General features: G+C 43.7%; 1 protein-coding gene across 12 annotated transcripts in view; it reads right to left on the bottom strand.

Annotated features, from left to right (window-relative positions):
- Positions 1-16707, bottom strand: part of LOC142575875 (beta-1,4-N-acetylgalactosaminyltransferase bre-4-like) — a 132445-nt gene that overhangs the window by 75354 nt on the left and 40384 nt on the right. For 5 of the 12 annotated variants that reach the window (XM_075685617.1, XM_075685623.1, XM_075685613.1 and 2 more), the window contains exons 2-3: positions 15841-15963; positions 389-521 (exon numbers count right to left, since the gene is read on the bottom strand). Coding sequence is in view for 1 of the 12 variants with exons in the window: in XM_075685612.1 (XP_075541727.1) it covers positions 15841-15963 (123 nt within the window). In the remaining 11 variants the exon portion in view is untranslated. Of the gene's footprint in view, positions 1-388; positions 522-2729; positions 2815-6725; positions 6821-11990; positions 12066-15840; positions 15964-16707 lie in introns of all 12 variants that reach the window. The other 7 variants (XM_075685614.1, XM_075685615.1, XM_075685619.1 and 4 more) reach the window with 6 other exon arrangements.

The following is a 16707-nucleotide window of genomic DNA, read 5'->3' as shown; positions in this document are numbered from 1 at the left end:
CTAATTAAAATTCTCCTGTGGCAGATAGGGTAATTCTTTTGCATCCGCTTGGTTTCCTTGAAGAGGCAGAATTCCGTTCAACAATATTTTTAGCTAGTATTATGTAATTAACAAGGTATCATTTATTACCTTCGGTAAAATTCCTCTTAGGAAAAATGTCAGAATTACGGAATTGAAGCCGTGCAATAATAAAACATATTTGCTTAGCAGAAGCATGGAGGGATAACAAAACTGAGAGGCCCCAACAATATTATAGGCATTGCAAAAATGTTACAGAAATGTTGTAGGTCTTAATTAGGCTTACATGTTAATTAGGTAAACAACAAGCGTTGGTTGATAGAATTGCCTTACAAATAAATACAGAGGCAACTTATAGAGAAATACATACTGCTGATACGGGCAGATGATTGAGTGAGAGGTTGAAAGTGCACCAGTTCAATATATAATGGCTGATGTCGGGTCACTTGACGCTGCACTTCTGTGATTGCGGTTGTAATCGCAATTCCGAGCGGACCATGGTGCTGCACAGATGGAGAGAAAATGCAACACCAGAAATAAATAAAGCCGGCAAAATAGAAAAGGTTCAAGCCTTGAGTGTCGGGGCATACAAGATCACACAGCACCCGCAAAGTCACAACGTACCTGTGTTTCAGTGCATCGTACGTTGTATTTTCTAGAAAAACTATGAAATGTACGTGTGACCCTGGGCTCGTTCTATATTCTTTGTTTTCTTTGTTATTATGTGCGCGGTGCAAAGATGAAAACTACGCGTGCTTGTTTAAATATGGAACGAAATTTTGTGATTCTTAACGAACAATGGGGGAAGCGGTGACGCGCAAGCAACTTCCTCTTCTTTTTCTCCTACCTTGTCGGACATTGAAGGGCGCTTGGCATAATTGGCAAGATGTCTTTTATAAATCTGTTAGTTCATAGTCAGTACTCTGTTCGGTCCTTGTTTGTTCTTTTCTTGTGTGTAGGTGCTGTACCCTTATGAAAATGGGTATGACGTTTATGTTTACTGTATGCTTCATGGAGGTCATACGGGGAAATATCCTTTGTTTTCTGCATGTTGAAATTTGTCCGCTGCTTTAGTTTTCCTGCATGTGTGCGTCCTTTATGCATCTCTTACGTTACCGTACTTTACGCATCCTACATGTTGAAATTTGGCCACTGCTTTTATGTTTCCTTCCTGTGTCCATACTTTATGTGTTCTTTATGCTACCGTCATTTATGCATCCTAGATGTTGAAATTTGGCCAGTGCTTTGATGTTTCCTTCATGTGTCCCACCTTTATTCATCCCTTATGCGGCCGTATTGATAAAACCTTGTACTTTATGTAGACATGCATAGATGAAGAGCTCCTTGGGCATATTATATATCTATGCACATTTCCTTAGTTTTAAATTTTGCATTGGTTTTTTATTATAAGTTCACTGTTCTTTACAATATGCAGCATATTGACTGGGACTCTGCTGGGCCCACAAATTTATGCAAGATTGTTCTATAATAACAATTTTAGTATAACACTTGCAGTACCACTTGTACATTCGTCACTACAGTGTTGCTGTTGTTCTAGATATGTTTTTTTCACAACTATAATTTGGAAAGGTTTCTCTGAACCTACAAGTAGTTTATTGGACTATCTGCGTGTTACTTTGATATGCCACGTCTGCTCGCGGAAAACCGCTGGATTGTCGTGCTCACATGAGAGCTCACGGGGCACCTGAAAATAAAAGCAAGCCAAGGCCAAACTTTTTCTCTTATGAAGTAAGTTTCATACAGGCAAGAATAGTTTGCCTGCATGCACACAGTTAAGAAATGTGCAGAAGTCGAAAGGTACTTCATAAACAAAACACCAGTGCTACATTGAAGCCTTAAACTAACTGCTATTTAAAACAGACAGTGCGGTTGCTATTTGCCCGTCCGGTAAGGCACGAAATTGCTATTCCTTTTCCTCAGAAGTCTGAATGACACTCGGCCTGCGTTAACTGCAACAGCTGCATGTGAACGGTGGGCGACAAGATCGGCAAACATCGAGTGGAAATCATCGCTTCAATATAGCACACTTTATTTTATTACACAGTCCTGCAACCCGCTGTCTTAAACTACGATCGCAAGAGCTGACATCATGTTCTGCAGATGCATATAATAAAAGCCAACGTGTTATTTATATGTCTCGATTAAAAAAGAAACTTGACTGTTGTAATATTGGCCTATATTTGTCGTGCAACATAGAATACATCCACGGGAGTACATTCAAGAACACAAGCAATGCATACAGGTTCTCGCGAAGATGGATTTCAAACTAAACTGTATGAAAAAATCTTCACACAAGCGAATATCTGCTCAATTGTCAGACACATAAGTCACGTGCTCACTCGCGCTGCCCAGGACACATCGACATACATTGCGCACGCAACCTGCGGAAATGCGTATATACGGAAAAATTCCTTGCCGGGAAACTACCGAACAAACAGTAATTTTCTAAGTTTACATGACTGTTTGCCCATTCAGTCCCAACAATCAGCGGTGATAACACATATTTCACGACAGAAAGCAAGTAAGCGATAACAAGTAATACATTTCACAGAAACTCTCGTCAAACTGTTTGTTAAATGTGCACGACAAAATGATCAACGTACACTCCGAAAGGCTCTGTTCTCGTTGCACAAAGCTTATTAGATGAACTACAAGCTACAAGAATGCGCACAAGTGCGAGACATGCTTACGTTTCAAGACGTGAAGTCATCAAACGCTCCTCCGTCTCGCAGGCACCACATCACCAACGCTCTTTGCGGCGCGAACACTGTCGAACTGCCGATGATGTCCAGCACACGAACGCACAGTTTTCAATAAATTTTACTCCACACCATGATGCGAAGCCACAGTACCACGTTTTTCACAAAAGAACGCCGACAGGCGAGAACAAAGGCAGCTCGGATGGGGGCTCTAGTACATACTAGACAGTGGCATATCGCACGAAACACATGGCGAAATAACAGCGTTACACGAGTCTAGAGGATTCATGATTGTTAATGAACATGATAGGGACCACATTTCATTTAGGCACTTCCAAAATATGAATCACGGTCTTACAACAACGAGCCCTCATGCCCACACAACGTAGTTCAGCTGCTCAAGTCAGTATAATGTCCAGTAATTTTACCGGGCATACACGTCACACTGCCGCAGCACCGCACTGCGGTTAACATGTTAATGTAGCTTCCGAAATCTATGCTCGTTTCTTGAGAACGCAGTCTGCAAAAGCACTGTTTTCGAGATTAATTTTCTAACGTAGAGGGAGTCGTAGCTGGAAGAAAGACCGGTGTTTAAACACCGTTTATTGAGTCCAAGGTACCTGGGTGTGCTGTCTTCTTTCATAAAGCATATACGGGGATTTCAGGTGAACTATGGCACAAGCTTTTGCTGGCGTACACGAGCCAATCAGCGCGCAGCCCGTGCAGCTCTACCGGCTTGCAATGGCGGACCGGCTACACGGTCCGCTGCGATCCCCGCCGAGCAGAAATTCGTGATCAGCGCCCATGTACATGCTTCTTATGGCGTCAAATGTCGTGTTTTAGGGAATATGGGACCTCATTTTGAATCGATGGAACCATATATCTTCGTAGCGTAAAGAAGAAACACGACAAAACGTGGTGATCGCTTGTTTGCTACTGCAGTTCGAGCTTCGGCCGAAGTGAAGCAGGCATACTGCTTGCATGCACGGGCAAACAAAATACGGTCATGGTCTGTATACAACCTTCACTGCTCAGCCAACTTAGAGTTATAAATTATTCGGTTGTGCGCACAAGCAAGCATTTGCGGGATCGGTGCTGCCATACTTCTGCCCCTGCTAATGTCAACAGAGCAATCACACAAGGTTTTTAAAAGAAATACCCTTTTGGCAGCGACTGCAGGTTCTGCCTTTGTTAGTGAGAAAGCTCAAGGGTATAATCTTTGCAGAGTATACTAGAAGAGTATAACAAGGCTGAGATCCAATAAGGCCGAGCCCCCCCCTCCTCCCCCATTCTGTTTACCTGGATACGTCAGTAAAAACACGTCTTACAGGTAGGCGAACTATATGTAGCATGTGTTAACAGATCATCACTATGTACTCTATGTTACCTGGGTGTGCACTCGAGGCGGTGCACAGCCAGGTAACATAGAGTGCACGCACAGGTAACATCCGGCGTTAAATACAAGGGACCCACCCTACAGGAAAGATTAAGTTTGCTTCCTCGACTGGTACGAACGGATGAGTAAAGATGCAGTACACATGAAGTGTTTCCACAAGTTCGCATAAATGACAAGGAAACATAAAGGTCACATAGGGCACAATCAGGAAACATACAGGAAATATAAAGGTCACAGCCGTTTTCATAGGGGTGCAACACTACTACGAGGATAGGAAGTTTATTAATTTTGTTGACATGGAGTTTATTCATTGTTCCACGTGCAGTAGTGAAGGTCTACTGCAAATGATTTCACGTGAAACAATGTGAAAATTACTATACAAAATATGTCAGCTTGGGGCTTCAGTCAATGCTACAACAAAAAAAAGTAATGTAATTGGAGAGCTCTAATTGCCTGACATCACCCTCTGCAGACGGTCCATGAGTAAGTATTATGGTCAAGTCAGGCCTGCATAAGCGCGCTGACCGAGCATCTGGCTTTGAGTATAGTTCACTAAGTTTATTTGCCCCTTTTCAGAGCGACCTTTATCCATGTACACAGCTTATTGAAATATATCTGCAACCTCTAGTAGACCAGGCTGTTGAGAATATCTGTCTTGTGGCGTCTGTACCATGTTGATAGCAGGCGCACGTTGTAAAAGTAAGCAAGCCGTTACATGTGGCTGTTCTGATGTATACATACAAAGTTGTCTGTATCATTTTATGTCTGCATGTGACGTAAGCAGCACATAGCCAAAAATACAAGCCCCGCCGATGGAGCAGGACACACTGAAGCGTCAGCATAAGCCTACAATGGGAAATTGTTTCTGTCGAGCATAATACTGTTACAACGCTGAAAGCAAGGTGGAAGAAGGAGAGCACGAGCTTGGGTTGAAGAAAATGTTAGGAACTTGGCTGCTCTTCCTGTCTTTTGTATACAACCTGTAAACAGATTTTTGTTTGTTTTTACAATCCTTGTACCACATTTTGGTGGAGGTGCGGGGTAAATCTACTGCGATACGGAGCTCCGAAGCGGACGTAGCTTGGCCCCTACCACCATGCCGACTAATGAATAGGCTGCAACGGCAACACACGAGGTTAACCACCATGTTAATTGTCATCATCTCTAAACCCCGCGACCCTGGCACGTTTACGGGTGCTGACAACCTTGACATTGAAGAGTGTCTCCGGATGTACGAGCGTGTCAGCGAAAATAACAGGTGGAATCAGACCCTTGTGTTAGCCACCGTGATCTACTTGGAAGGCACGGCAAGGGTCTGGTTTCAGACACATGAAGAGGAGCTGACTAGTTGGGAGCAATGCAAAGAAAAAGCTTTGCCACCTTTTCGGGGATACAGCTGACGACAACGAGCCACGAAGAAGGAACTTGAGACTCGCTCCCATGGATGAAGTCGACTGAGTTGTACGTGAAGTACATTCAGGTCGTTCATGTCCTTCGCCGTCATGTAATCATTTCGAGAAGACAACACATCCAGAAGAAAGGGTAAATCACGTATTGAAGGGCATAGCAGACGACGGTTCTAACCTTCTCGTGTTCGAGAACTTCATCAGCATCGGCGATATCATAAGTTAATGCTGGCGTTTCAAAGAAGCTCAAGGCCGTCGAATTTTCGCACCAGTATACCCGTCTTCCATATAAAGCCGCTACACCATCGTTCCATGACCATTCCGCGCTTCAGCCGACCACGTCCGAGAGCATTGTGCGCGTCGTTCGCCGAGACATAGAAGCTGCATCACCGGCAGCTCCCAGACGTATGTCCCTAATAATTTTCGACCGACGATTGCCTCATCCAGTCCATCGTTCGCCAAGAGCTGGCGAACCCTGCTGTTCTATCCGTTTGCTCCGTCAACTGATCCGACGCCTTTGCTACTGTACCGGCTCCCCAGAACCAAGACTCCCCAGTGTCCTTTCGTAATCCAATGGAATGGCGATAGCTCTAGCTGTTGCGCTCGACATACTGCATTAAGAGCACTGCAGAGTACAGTGTGCTAAAATAAAGAGAACAACCACACCATTTCTAAACTTGAATTTTACAGCGAAGCTGTACCGTCCAAGGAAATTTTCATGTCGTAAGCAAGAACACCCCATACGTGGGCCGATCCCGAAGTTTGTGCAATACCGGCCCGACCCGCGGCGGAGCTGAAGTAGGCTATAAGCACTCCCCATACGTGGGCTGATCCCGAAGATAGTGCTGGGCCGACTTGCGGCGGAGGTGCAGTTCGCCATTATGGGCCCATGTACAAAGCTTCGCTGGTCATCCTTCTTCACAGAGTGGCACTGAGATTTCTTTTCTTACACACGTATGTGTTCAGATGTGTTCATCCCGACCAAGTCAACGTATACTGCGATGACTCTAAATATAGGAATTTAGAAATGTCACATAAAAATGTTTAAACTAGTTTGGAGGAAATGGCACGTGAAATAGCGCTTTGTAATTACCTTCTGTGTCGTAGCTATAACTGCCGTCAGTTATAAGTTTACCATGAACGCATGCATGCTTAGTCTTCACAGATGACTAATGTGTTACTTACACAAGCACGAACACTGCAAACTTCGATATGTAAAGGATAGTCCACAATTAGTAGGAACAAATCAACAGTGTTCAGTCGAATAACATTTCTTCTTGCTATAAAAGTGGAAAATAAAGATATAGCTTTGAGAATGTTTATAACAATTTATGTTGTATACAGTGTTAGTTCGGGGTTTTTTTCCAGTTATGTAAAATGCAAACAAGCTGCGAAAAATAGTTCAAAGAAATATAGTTTGTAGCTCGGAAATCAAGAAAAGTACACCAAAATACTATAGCTATACTTAAAATCCCTAAAACAGCACAGCGTCTCGTCTGTGACCATAGTAAAATAGTGAGGTTGTACAAGTGAAAACACACAATTTATAGCATTTGTTAGCCAAGCAAATCGACATTTATTTTGAGCGTTTCATAAAGCAAGTTGTGCTACAGGCAACAACGTTTTAAAACGACCGTCCGCACTCTTTTCCTGTGTTCTTTCATAACTTATTTTTGCGGCATGGGGCACAGAATTGCCATAAAATGGGGCGGCCAATGACAACCTTTGCTTTCACTCCATCTGGTGACCTTGACTGCTTTAGAGCGCATTCTTAGGAGCCTTAATGCCGGATTGTGTTTATTGGTTGGCACTCGTGCTTGGTGTGAAGCTTTAGGTGTCGGCGCGTAAAAGCTTAGGAAAGTCGGCTTGAACTCTCTCACCTGCTTTAGCGTGGCCCGTTTGCCTAGGTGCATGACTTATGCGGAAGCATTTGCTACGCTGCGGTGAGCTAACGTACAGTCTTGTTTTTCCAGATATGTGCTGCGCTGGGCCAGCGAGGAACAAGGGGCGCTGAGGGGGTGTTTTGGTGACTCTGCACAGCGAGTTAGCGGCGGAGCCATAAATCAAGCAAGACCACGCCAGCTAATGTGTTGTCGCATGTGATGTGGGTGCAGTGAGATATGAAATAACTGCAGCAATAACCATGTATGCCTAATTTCTTTCGGTAAACAATGAACAACAAGGCAAGACGTTTCCTTCCGGCATGCGTTTAGCCCCTCTGCCCCGTACACGCGAGAGAAGAATCCTGCTCTTCACCCCGAGTTGCACCCTGGTAATGGAGGACACCTATGGACCTGTACATGAAAGTCGTTCCAAGACTCCAGGTTCTGCAAACGACGCCAAGTACCTAAAATTTTTTTGTATAGTATCCAGTCCCTAAATTCCTATTCATCTGTCAATATTTACGCTTGTTATACGCTTTGCGACTACTATTTTCGCTTTCGTGGATTTTCGGTATGCTTTGAGAATATTGACACATATTTCGATTCAAACTAAACGTAGCAGCGAGATGTTTTTCATCATTAATATGTTATAGTTAAGCGTCGTACTATTCTGGAAACACGCATGCAATTTGTGCACTGTAACTAGGACAGAACTTTGTATGCAATTCAGGAAACAGCATACTTGGTCGAAAAGACCATCGTAAGACGACTCGGACAAAGAAGCCTATTGTGAATTTTAAGCCATTACGCGATAGCGGTCGGGGCCTCCTGTCGCTGCTGTGTAGGCGTGTGCAAAGCACTAAAACTGTCTCCGGTCGTCACTGCCAGCTTTACCTTAAGAAATAAACTAGCGTAATGCCTCCGAAATCGCGCTCAAACAGTATCTGTGACCATGTGAAAAGAGTGCCGAAAACCGCAATCATCTCAATAACTCATGCACTCGCATACTCTTCCCTAGCGATTAGCCGCGGAAACCTGCTGTGCTAGAATTGCAGCCGGCGATGATGCAGGCGCCTCCAACGAAAGTTCTGAACCCTAATCGCCAGTTCAGCACGATGAGGCTCCGTTTTATCAATGTGACCGGCCATTGCCCGATGCGGCCATCGGTTCCTGCTCCTGTCGATGCAAGTTCACCCAAAAAAAAAAAAACGTGGCCAGAAGGATCGGAAGCTGTAGGCAAACAAAATGCTCCAGTCTTCAATAAAATGCCGAAAACGAGTCTCTTCGTACGCCTACCACCTACCACCAGTGCAAACGCCTACCACCAGTGCAAAATTGACTGATGGTTTCTTTTAATGACTTTGTATTGCTTGTGGAGAATATTGAAAGGAACCTTAACGAAGAGGAGCAGCAGAAGAAAATATTCCAAATTATCCGTGCTGCGAAATTCCTCATCTCTCGTAGCAGTCACGATGTATTTCGGGGCTTCACAGTGACAGGCGCACAGAGCCATTAAAATTTAGTCAGAAAATGTGGTGCTATGTATGCCTTCAAGAAAGCCGGGTAGCAATATCAGCGAGGCGCTAAGGACTTCATGAAGGCATTTTACAAAGGCACCGCGTTGCATTGCCTTCTTCCAAAAAAAAGTACTACATCGTAAGCGAGTGTCTCCATTTGATGAATTTACGAGAGCTTCATGAGCCAATATAAAATTAATTCTGATTTAAACTATGGCTGCTTCACTTTTTCTGTGCGGCGTCCTCTTTATACTGCGTGATGCTGGTATGAAGTCACACACACACTCTGTGTGTATTGAGTGGCAGAAGTTTAATGAGATGCTCGACGATGCTGGCTTAAGGTAAAACAAAGACGAACTGTTAGTGAAGACAGTCTGCCGGATGAACAACGAAGACTGTGTTTTGAGCAAACGCGACTTGTGTCAAGTAATTGACTTCGTTGAAGCGGTATTCCTAAACGTACGGACGTTGGACGTAAAGCATGTCGACTATTTTTAGGACCCAATTTGGATAGGGCATTCGTTGCAGACTCAAAAGCAATATATTGACGCCTGAGTAACGTTGGGAAGAATTAATGAAAAATGTTGAAATGGCTAGAAATGAGCCACTTGTTGAAGTAGCGCGCAAAGTACTTGCAGAAGCTAATATCGAAGATAAAGGAATACTAAGCTATTGTTATTCGTGGGCTTCTAAAAAAGCTATGCATGTGCTTCCCAAGATGCGTACAATCCTACCACTGGGTAAACACTCTGGTCACGGTGCAGTAATTTGTTGTGCATTAGCAGTCACAAGCAGCACTGTTCAAGATATGCTGTCATTTGCTGTGAGTTGCTCTCATTCCAGACTACTTAGAACACACCACAGTGGCTGTTTTTTATTCATAGCTGATTTTAAAACATCTTGAGAGCTCATCACCCAGAAATATAGAAAAGACAATTTTTTTTCTACACAGGCTTATCCCAGTATAAAAGACTAATTACACTGCAGCTACCATCACATTCACTGCAATTTGAAACCCAAATAAAGCTGCTCTTCTTCTCATAGAAAGGGCGCCTGTCACGGAGTCTGGGCTATCTTTTTTTTTACATTTGACAGCAAGGGCTCCAAGTAAAGCTACGAAGATGGCATACCGAGACTTAAATAGCTGCTTTACTGGGCAAAGGATGATATCAAGGCATTCATTGTTATTCAAAATGTGAATTCACTATTAATAGTAAAGCACAAGAAAGAAAACTATAACTCTCTGCAAGGTTCGAAGCTGCTGTGACTTTAAAATGTGCGCGGATGTTCCGGCATTTCAAGCTGTGCTCGCCATCAACTGTTCATGCACAACTTGCAGTATAATCACGCACAAAGGAGTTTCAAGTATTACGTAAAGGTGGCACGAGAACGACCTTCTTGAGAAACGTTCAGAAGTTAAGTCTGTACAAGAGCTGGGCTTACGTCCTAATGTTTGTGTCAGTCTCAGTTATTCCATTAGATCTAGTCGCAACGAACTGATAGCGCGCCCAAGTTGGTCATCCACGCTCAAAAACGTTAATTCCAACCTTGCGAGTAATCTGCATTCACCCAAGATTGTACACGAGTCCCTTTGCGTCCAACACTGGTTAGGCTTTGTAGTCCTTGTAGATAGCCCTTGTAGGGCAGCAGTATATAAAATCAATAAAACATGACAGTCAGTTAAACATCCTTGCATGATTTAAATGCAGAAGCAGGATGACTTGTCCAAGTTATTACCTTAAATTAAACCTTCCCCTTAATCCACCTTGCTCTAATGTGTGCCACCCTTAATCCGCTTTATTCCGCCTTACTCTGAATTGCACCGCCATTAATCTACTTTAATACACCTTAATCCACTTTATTCTAACGCAATCCAGCTTAATCAGTCTTAATTTTCAGTTTATTCCACCTTAACCTACTTTTGCTACTGGGCCAGGTCGGTTTTGTGGGCGTGGGCGATTGCGTCCGGACAACGCCGGGGCTGTTCACCTTGGGATTTTACCGTGCGGGCATCAGCAGGTCCGGGAACGTCACGTTGTCACTTGGTCGGTGGACTTTTCTTCCGAGTCGACGTTAACGCCTACCGACAAACTTTTCGTTTCATGAGCCGTATAATAACGCCTTTACACGGTCATTCTGAACGGCTATCGAAATCAAGGACCGTTGAACTTTCAAACTGGCATTGAAGTGAATGGCTGTTAACTACGCTTACGTGTCCTTTCGGGTTAAATTTTGCTATCACGTAATCGCGCTGAATCCCACAGGTAACGCCAGAAGAAGTAAAGAAAGCCTTAGGAGCTATGCAATAGACCATATTCACAACTCAACAATAGACCATATTCACACTATCAATCAAGTGATAGAGAAATGTGCAGAATATAACCAACGCTTATATATAGCTTTCATTGATTACGAGAAAGCGTTTGATTCAGTCGAAATCTCAGCAGTCATGGAGGCATTACGGAATCAGGGTGTAGATGAGCCATATGTAAAAATACTGGAAGATATCTATAGCGGCTCCACAGCCACCGTAGTCCTCCATAAAGCAAGCAACAAAATCCCAATAAAGAAAGGCGTCAGGCAGGGAGATACGATATCTCCAATGCTATTCACAGCGTGTTTACAGGAGGTATTCAGAGACCTGGATTGGGAAGAATTGGGGATAAAAGTTAATGGAGAATACCTTAGTAACTTGCGATTCGCTGATGATATTGCCTTGCTTAGTAACTCAGGGGACCAATTGCAATGCATGCTCACTGACCTGGAGAGGCAAAGCAGAAGAGTGGGTCTAAAAATTAATATGCAGAAAACTAAAGTAATGCTTAACAGTCTCGGGAGAGAACAGCAATTTACAATAGGCAGCGAGGCACTGGAAGTGGTAAGGGAATACATCTACTTAGGGCAGGTAGTGACGGCGGATCCGGATCATGAGACGGAAATAATCAGAAGAATAAGAATGGGCTGGAGTGCGTTTGGCAGGCATTCTCAAATCATGAACAGCAGGTTGCCGTTATCCCTCAAGAGAAAAGTATATAATAGCTGTGTCTTACCAGTACTCACCTACGGGGCAGAAACCTGGAGGCCTACGGAAAGGGTTCTATTCAAATTGAGGACGACGCAACGAGCTATGGAAAGAATAATGATGGGTGTAACGTTAAGGGATAAGAAAAGAGCAGATTGGGTGAGGCAACAAACGCGGCTAAATGACATCTTAGTTGAAATCAAGAAAAATAAATGGGCATGGGCCGGACATGTAATGAGGAGGGAAGATAACCGATGGTCATTAAGGGTTACGGACTGGATTCCAAGGGAAGGGAAGCGTAGCAGGGGGCGGCAGAAAGTTAGGTGGGCGGATGGCATTAAGACGGTTGCAGGGACAACATGGCCACAATTAGTACATGACCGGGGTAGTTGGAGACGTATGGGAGAGGCCTTTGCCCTGCAGTGGGCGTAACTAGGATGATGATGATGATGATGATGATGATGATGATGAATCGCGCTGAATCGAGAGTAATCTTCGATATATCATCCAGATTTCCTCGCTACTTTTGCATGGGTATCTATAAAATCTGTTTTATTGGTTATTGCACTGTAACATTTATCCTTTTTAACTGCAAAACACACCTAGCGGAAGAAGTTTAACGTGAATCCAAGACGATCCAATCGGAGCCATGGGATGTTTCAGTTGGTGAGACACGTGTAACCACCGTATTCGTGTCGTCGGTACTAATCGTCCCGCCATACGTTTCTACGACGTTTGCTTTTTATGTACTGATTTCCGGGGCCGGGAGGTTCTAAAGTGTTGTGACAAGTGAACTTTCAAGGAAATGTCATTGAGGAAGCCAATCGGGTGGGGGGGGGGTATTCGCGATGATAGCCTCCTTCTTCTTGTCGCAACGCACGAGGCTCAGTTGGCGACGAATAACGGACAGTTGACGGCCCTGTAATTGCATAAAAAGCTGTTAAGAACGAATAGTATAGCAGCGGAGAGCCGTTGTCGACTGCTAGCGGCAATCCCTGTTGGACTGTGCTCGAGAAAAAAGATATAGAGCCACTTTCGTCCTCCGTCGTGGTACGAGACCACAGTACCGAACTTGACTGACAACGAATTTAAAATAAATTTCAGGATGACCAGGCCAACTTTTTCTTACATTGCGTGAAAGTATCAGTCACTGGCGAGGGCACACACCAACATGCGGAACGCCATTGCTCCACATAAGCGGGTGGTAGTGGCTCTGTACAAGGTCGCTACGTGAACTGGAGAAAGGACAGAGTCGCGAATCTTTTCTGCCTAAGTGCAGCATCTGTGAACATCATATTTTGTGAGTTCTACTTGGATTATCGTGAACTGTGTGGAATCACAGTTTTTGAGGATGCCTGTAGTTGATACCGCAGAGGAGCACATTCGACACTTCTCGGTGGTGTTAGGATTCCCGCAGGGGTTTGGTGCGCTTCATCGATGCCACATAAAGGTGTCACATCGAAAGGAGCACGCCCAGTATTATTAAATATATGTCATGGTATAGCATTATTCTTTTCGCTCTAGTAAACAACAATTATAAGTTTATTTTAACAAATCTTGGCTCACCGGGCCGAAACCATGACTCGAGAGTGTACAACCGCTCAAGCTTGCCTACGATAAGTGGAAGTGATCTTTTCACCAAACCTAAAAGAGCGTTTTCAGGAGTTCAAGTTGGGGCCATAATACTGTGTGACGAAGCCTTTCCTTTACTGCCAAAATTGATGAAGCCGGACTCGCAGCGACATACTAACGACCCAGCTGAACAAGTGTACAACCACACGTTGTTAAAGGCAATACGTGGGGTTGAGAAAGCCTTTGGGCCAGTGAAAACAAGGTTTCGAATCCTGAAAGGATTCGAGTGTGATTTTAACAACGCAGCTCCTATTGTGCGCTCGTGCTGTGTGCTGCGCAATATTTGTGAACACACGCGTGACCTATGCTATATGCAGTGGAACGATGACGAAGTGACCCGTCTTCTATCTCAGTCATTCTGCGAAAGCAACGCTACCACTGTGTAAGGGGAAAGAGTGCATTGTTTCCTAGCAAAACATCTTTCTGTCAGGTCCTGTCTACGTCAGCCTGTCGAGAGACAGCTGGAAACCTAGACGACTAAAGTTGTGTATTGACTGTAATTTCAAGGTCATGACTCCATTTAGTCGGTCTGACTATACTACAGCTGAATGAACTCTGAAAGCTGGCAAGTCGAGTGGTCGACTGATGCTGATGAGCTATTGCGACTGGCTACTGATGTAGCTAATGACTGATTACGCCCCCATGTGAATCGAGCGCCAATTCTAAATTTCGCAAATGTTGCATTCTTCTATGCAGTTGATAATCTGATAACCTACTAGAATTTTACTGCAGCGCTGTCGGCATTCAGACGGCAAAGAATGTTTAGTTCTCTCTGGAATGGCACAGTTCAATAAAGATCACTGAATTTTATCGTGTCGTATTGTTGGTTAATAATCCAAAAATAGCGACACGGATTTAAACATTTTTTGCGTGGTCTGTGCCGATAACCGATTACAATAGAGTTCAGTACTGCAAAATCGGCTACCGTTCGCGGCTAATAGCATTTATGGTTCAACATGAGGTTCCCTTAAGAAAAGCTTTTTAATTGATAGTTGATTTAGTTGATAAAAATTGAAGCACTGCCAATCTCTTAAGCCATATGCACACGCAGACACATGCTCTCAGAGCCACAGAAAACTTAATTCCTTGTGTATACGAAGTATCTCAATGTGTACAAGTAGTAAACTTTCTGATACAGCAAGCTTGTCAAAAACCAATTTGTGTTTATTTACGGCAGATTGCCATAATTATCTCCAAGAATAGAAACCACGTTTCTTCGAAGGTCATTCGACTCCTCCTGCAACTGCTGTGCCTTCTTCGCGAGCCTTAGCTACTTCTTTGCCATTTTATTGGCCCGTTGAGGCACAGCTTCAATCACTTGAACCACTTTGTCTATAGAAGATGCGTGTGGCCGCTTTTTGTGGCATTGCTATGCGTCCCTTATTTCAGAGTGGCTTGAGGGCTTGCCGGCAAGCCTTCCGTATAACCTTGCGCAGCACCGCTATGGGGTGTTTCAGCTCGTGCATGCTCCCAAGATGCTATCACTTGAGCCGCATCTTCGGCTTCTGTAACAATGTCTGCCTCAACGGATAAGATAAAATATGTCATACTTTGCAACACAGGGCCTTCTTCAGTGGGCATCAATATATAACGAGCACTGCCCCATTCACTTGTTGTTCATTGTGTCGCAGCTTATTAGCTCTTTGCACATAGAAACTGTTTCTTGCTATGTGAAGCTATAACTTGCAGCTACAACTTGCTGCTCTTTGTTTTAGGAAGGGAAGCCCTGGTTCCGTTCACACATTTGGAGCCCTTCACGTTGAAATATAATAATTCAACTAAACTACTTGTTTTCTCTCAGGCATGGCAAAGTTATTAAAGGATGGTTAACAATAACCTTACTAAAGAGTGAATTATCCATTTTTGAATACTCGTTTCCCACCTCACTACAACAAAGACATTTTTTATGATTTATTTTGCTAAGCGCGCTCCACTGTAGCTTTTGTTGATTTGTTTGGTATGACGCATGCTAAAAATTCCTCTGGAATAAACATTACTTTGGAGTCGGAGCCTGCATGGTCGTCTTGTATTTCTTTAATCTGATCTGCGCTGTTACGCAAACCAACTTCTTGTCCTTGTTTTGCCTGAGCTGTATAGATGCATTCGTCAATAATATAAAAAACGCATTGCATATGGAGAACACATTGCCTTAGATGTCTAGTAAGGTATTTTTGAAGCATCGTGCATTTATGATTTTACATAGGGATTATTCTAACGCTTCTTAAATCATATAATTGTTGTCTAACCTGCAAGCACTCTTCTAGGAGGCTGAGGTCATTTGCCGGCAGGGTTCCAAAAAACCTATGCAGGCGGCTGTAATGAGGCAAGCTCACGGGTGCTGATCCAGTGGCCCCGTCTTGCCCTTCTGTCTGAAAAAAAAAGCGGATCAAGAAAGCACAGATGTGATATAACAAACACAGCTCTCAATACAAAAGTTCTCGCAGACATCTCTTTAATACCCGCCATAACAATTGACGAGTTGACAGCTACAAAAAAAAAATTGTAGTCTGTACATATTGCTTGCGAACAATATTTTAAACATTTCATTACTATCATTGCTGACCTTTCCTGCACTTTACATTTAAAACCGAAGATTTCAAACAGAGTGCATAACAATAGATCTACACTTCACGTGTTTTACGTTACAAGGGTCAGCAACTGATAAGGTTGAGCGTCCAGAGCATTTCTCCACAACCTACCTCACTGAAAAGTTCATTCGCAAAGTTTGATTCATACGATGTTTGTGTGCGAGGCGATGAAAAATTAGTAGGGTAGAAACTTGCCTACGCACGAAGCGAAATTTTATATGTAATTTGCGTCATAACACCTGGCACGATGCTATATTTTTCTGAATTTCCATGAGGTAGCAATTACGTGGACCTCCCTGCCAGGTTTTCGGCGTCTGAAGCAAGCTGTAGGGGCGGCCGTGAGGTTCCACACATATGTAGGTATATGTATACTATATGTTTCGATTCATGGCGTAGATGCTACGCTACTCAAGCGCCAAAGCTGACCAGACAGGTTTTGAATGAATGAATTTTGTGGTTTTACGTATAAAACCCCAATTTGATGATGAGGCACGCCGTAGTGGGGGACGGCAGTGTAATTCTGAA

The sequence above is a fragment of the Dermacentor variabilis genome, chromosome 3 (genome assembly GCF_050947875.1).
Source record: "Dermacentor variabilis isolate Ectoservices chromosome 3, ASM5094787v1, whole genome shotgun sequence".
Lineage (NCBI taxonomy): Eukaryota > Metazoa > Arthropoda > Arachnida > Ixodida > Ixodidae > Dermacentor > Dermacentor variabilis.
Note: the sequence above shows the minus strand (reverse complement) of the source record. Positions and strands in the feature narration are given on the sequence as shown.